This window comes from Branchiostoma floridae, chromosome 12 (assembly GCF_000003815.2).
Source record: "Branchiostoma floridae strain S238N-H82 chromosome 12, Bfl_VNyyK, whole genome shotgun sequence".
Lineage (NCBI taxonomy): Eukaryota > Metazoa > Chordata > Leptocardii > Amphioxiformes > Branchiostomatidae > Branchiostoma > Branchiostoma floridae.
This window is the reverse complement of record NC_049990.1, coordinates 18,031,261-18,034,346: the sequence shown is the minus strand read 5'-3', so window position 1 is coordinate 18,034,346 and position 3,086 is coordinate 18,031,261. Positions and strand designations below refer to the sequence as shown.

The following is a 3,086-nucleotide window of genomic DNA, read 5'->3' as shown; positions in this document are numbered from 1 at the left end:
ACAAATCCGGAATGTTGCAACAGGCTACTTGCTAATTACATAAACTTAGTAAGTACTTCACCCAGGTTCTATGATATACAGACAATATTGAGAAAAGACACAGTGGAGGTCTTTATATCTAGTATATACATTCTTATGACAATGTTTACAATATTTCAATTTGATAGAGTTATCTAAGTATGCATAAATAGATAACATATCCTGTTTTATCTGCACTTTGCCAAATACGTCAGCATTAGGATAATAAGAATTAAAGGCAGCAATTATTAATATTGCCAAATAACACCTCAGATTTTATAATTTTTTTCATCTTGTGAACTTAATTGATGTAGCTTTAATGACGAATATTTTCAAATGTGGGTAAGAGTCCCGTTGGTTACAAAGTCTGGTTGGTTGATTTCCATGTTAGCATGTTCAAGAACCTTTAAGATGATACCCATCTCCCAGTCCCCCACCCAGCTGCCTCCCCCACCCGGCCCCCTACTGGACAATCTATGGCCCGCCTGACTGTCAACACTGAAAAGTTCTCGTATTTTATGTTTGGCATCCTTATCTCGACATCCGATTCCGAGAATATCCATTACCTTCAGAACCATGTCCTCCTTATACCTACATAACTCATCGTATCTTAGTATCACATGGAAACATTTATGTGGGTCATCTTTCGTCAGCTCATTTGCTTTTTTCATGAGTATGAGCCAAATACAGGCAAAGAACCATACGACACCATGGGTAACGGGAATGGAAGTAAACACAGGGACATCCCATGGCGAAGGGACCACTATGTCACCTACGTTCTGAACATACTTGACATCACGTTTCAGAGTAGTTTGAAGCCAGTACTTCCAATAGCGGCCGCCTGCCATGAGATGAATGCTGGAGTCAACATATCCAATGACGTCCCGATACAGGAAGATGTTCTTCACTCTTGGCAATGCGGTTTGCAACAGGTCTGCAATGGGAAGAACCTGTGGATATAGAAACTGTCAGTACAATGCGTGAACTAGGTTTAAGGAGAAGGACATGAAGTCAGATTGTCATATTAGAAAACACGGTTCCATTCGAAACAAGAGTTCGGAGACCTCGTATCCCCATGAAAAAGTCTGATTATTCCTTATGTCACAAGCTATCTGCCACCAAAAATTCAAGACACATCCAGGTCAAAAGATACAAGAACGGAATTTCTGATGCAGTACCAAGGTCACGTACCAGGAACCCAAAATTGACCTTGACCTCCGTCTTCCTAACAACTACTCACAGATCAAATATCATTGCAATCCATCCAGAGGTTCTTACGTTATGCTGACCACAAATATCCTGAAACACAAACACACAGACAGACACACAGACACACCCAAAACTGTATCTCGATTCATCTCACAGCAGGGTTGTGCCCCGCACTGCCTTAATCAATTTATATTGTGTAGCTTTCTTGTTGACTTACCTGGCCACGCAGTTTATAACAGGTTATTGTTTTGGAAGGATTGTCCTGTAACAGGGTATAGTTGAAAAGGGTGTTGGTGTGTCTAATGACGGTCTTGAGCATTTCCTCATCATCAGAAGATGGATCTTTTTGGAGAGCGTAATGTGCGAAATTGGTGTGCACGTCGGGTTCGGATATTGTGTGCATCTCGCCGCTCGCTTGTAGAGCTTTGACCAGCAGTGTCGAGCCGCAGCGCACTGTTTGAAAAAGAATGCGAATTATAGGCGTTATTGTATTGTCCTTTAGGAATTTTTTCAAGTTTGTTAATCGTGTTTTGTATATGAAAAAGAATATCCTACTTTATTCAAGTAATATCAATATTGACAATAAACGCCTACAATATAGCAAAATCCTATGCGCTGTTTGTTGCCTATGACCTTTGGCAAAATATACATTTATCTAATAAAAGAATCAAAAAGTGCAGTTTAATTCTTTTAATGATCTATATTGTTATCTAATGAAGTAGGTAATATCAATGGCTCAATTCCTGTTTTGTGGGTATGTATTATCTTGCTTACTTGTATGATGGAGGAAAACAGTTGTGACATGTTCAACGTCTTTGGCAACTTCAGTAGCGACATCTGCCAACTCGGAAAATGGTATCACGAGTAGTTCTTCAGCTGTTGACCGCAAGGTCTGAAAAGACAGAGGAAAGTTATGGGCCAGAGAAGCGAGGTTTGTCGATGTATGTAACGTTGTTGTTGCACTCCGATAACATTAGAATGAGTTCCACCCATCAATTATTATTTCTTGAACCCTATTCAGACCTGGCTAATATTTTGTCAATCTGGGACAGTTGCTTGAATTGGGGAGGGGGCTGTTGAGGCATCGCCCCGTCTAACTTCTAAACGATTTATCCACTAAAATTTTAGAGAATGGTGTAGACATAAAATATGAGTATTGTAAAAATTTGGACGTCGTTATGACGTAATATTGCGTCATTATGACGTCATTCGTGTGATTATATTGGCTGGGACCATGAACCTGTCTGACTAGGGCGCACACAAAAGCTAAAAAAGGTTAATAGTTAATTTTTTCTTTCTTTTGTAGCCAATGCTTCTGCCAACTCAGACTTAAGCTACGTCAAGATATTTACGTATCAATATCGCTGGTTTGATATTCATACTTAATGCTGTTAAGGCAAAGGGCTACAACGCTTCCGATTGCTCACCGAATTGTGCCATGCAACAATTACCTCATAAAATGAATTGTACTTCTGTTTGAACAAAAGGTATTTAGCGTGATTTAGAAAAGGCTCATGCCTATCAGATTTTAGATAGAAACATCATTTCGTTGTTGACAAGATGTTCCTGTCAATAGCACAAAATGTGTAAATAAAAGGATACGGAGATGTTAGAACCACTCTGGAATTTATTAAAATGTCGTAATGGCTATTTAATAGCGCTATCTCTCTATCTATAGCGCTATCGAGCGACAGATCGCTCGACGAAATGCATTGAGAGAAAAAAGGATCTTTTCGCGCTTTGTGACTGTTCTATTGTCTTGTTATTCGCATTTTTTTTACTTTTTTATAATGCAGCGAGAATAAAATCTATGTTCATTGTGAGAGCGCGATCACAGTCTTGCGGAAAGGCATCTTACG

General features: G+C 39.3%; 1 protein-coding gene across 1 annotated transcript in view; it reads right to left on the bottom strand.

Moving 5' to 3' along the window:
* Positions 1-52: 52 nt before the first annotated feature.
* The window catches only part of LOC118427320, a 4,926-nt gene continuing 1,892 nt past the window's right edge, over positions 53-3,086 (bottom strand). The window contains exons 3-5 of the mRNA XM_035837055.1: positions 2,002-2,119; positions 1,445-1,680; positions 53-968 (exon numbers count right to left, since the gene is read on the bottom strand). Coding sequence (XP_035692948.1) covers positions 351-968; positions 1,445-1,680; positions 2,002-2,119 — 972 coding nt within the window. The 3' untranslated portion in view covers positions 53-350. The remainder of the gene's footprint in view (positions 969-1,444; positions 1,681-2,001; positions 2,120-3,086) is intronic.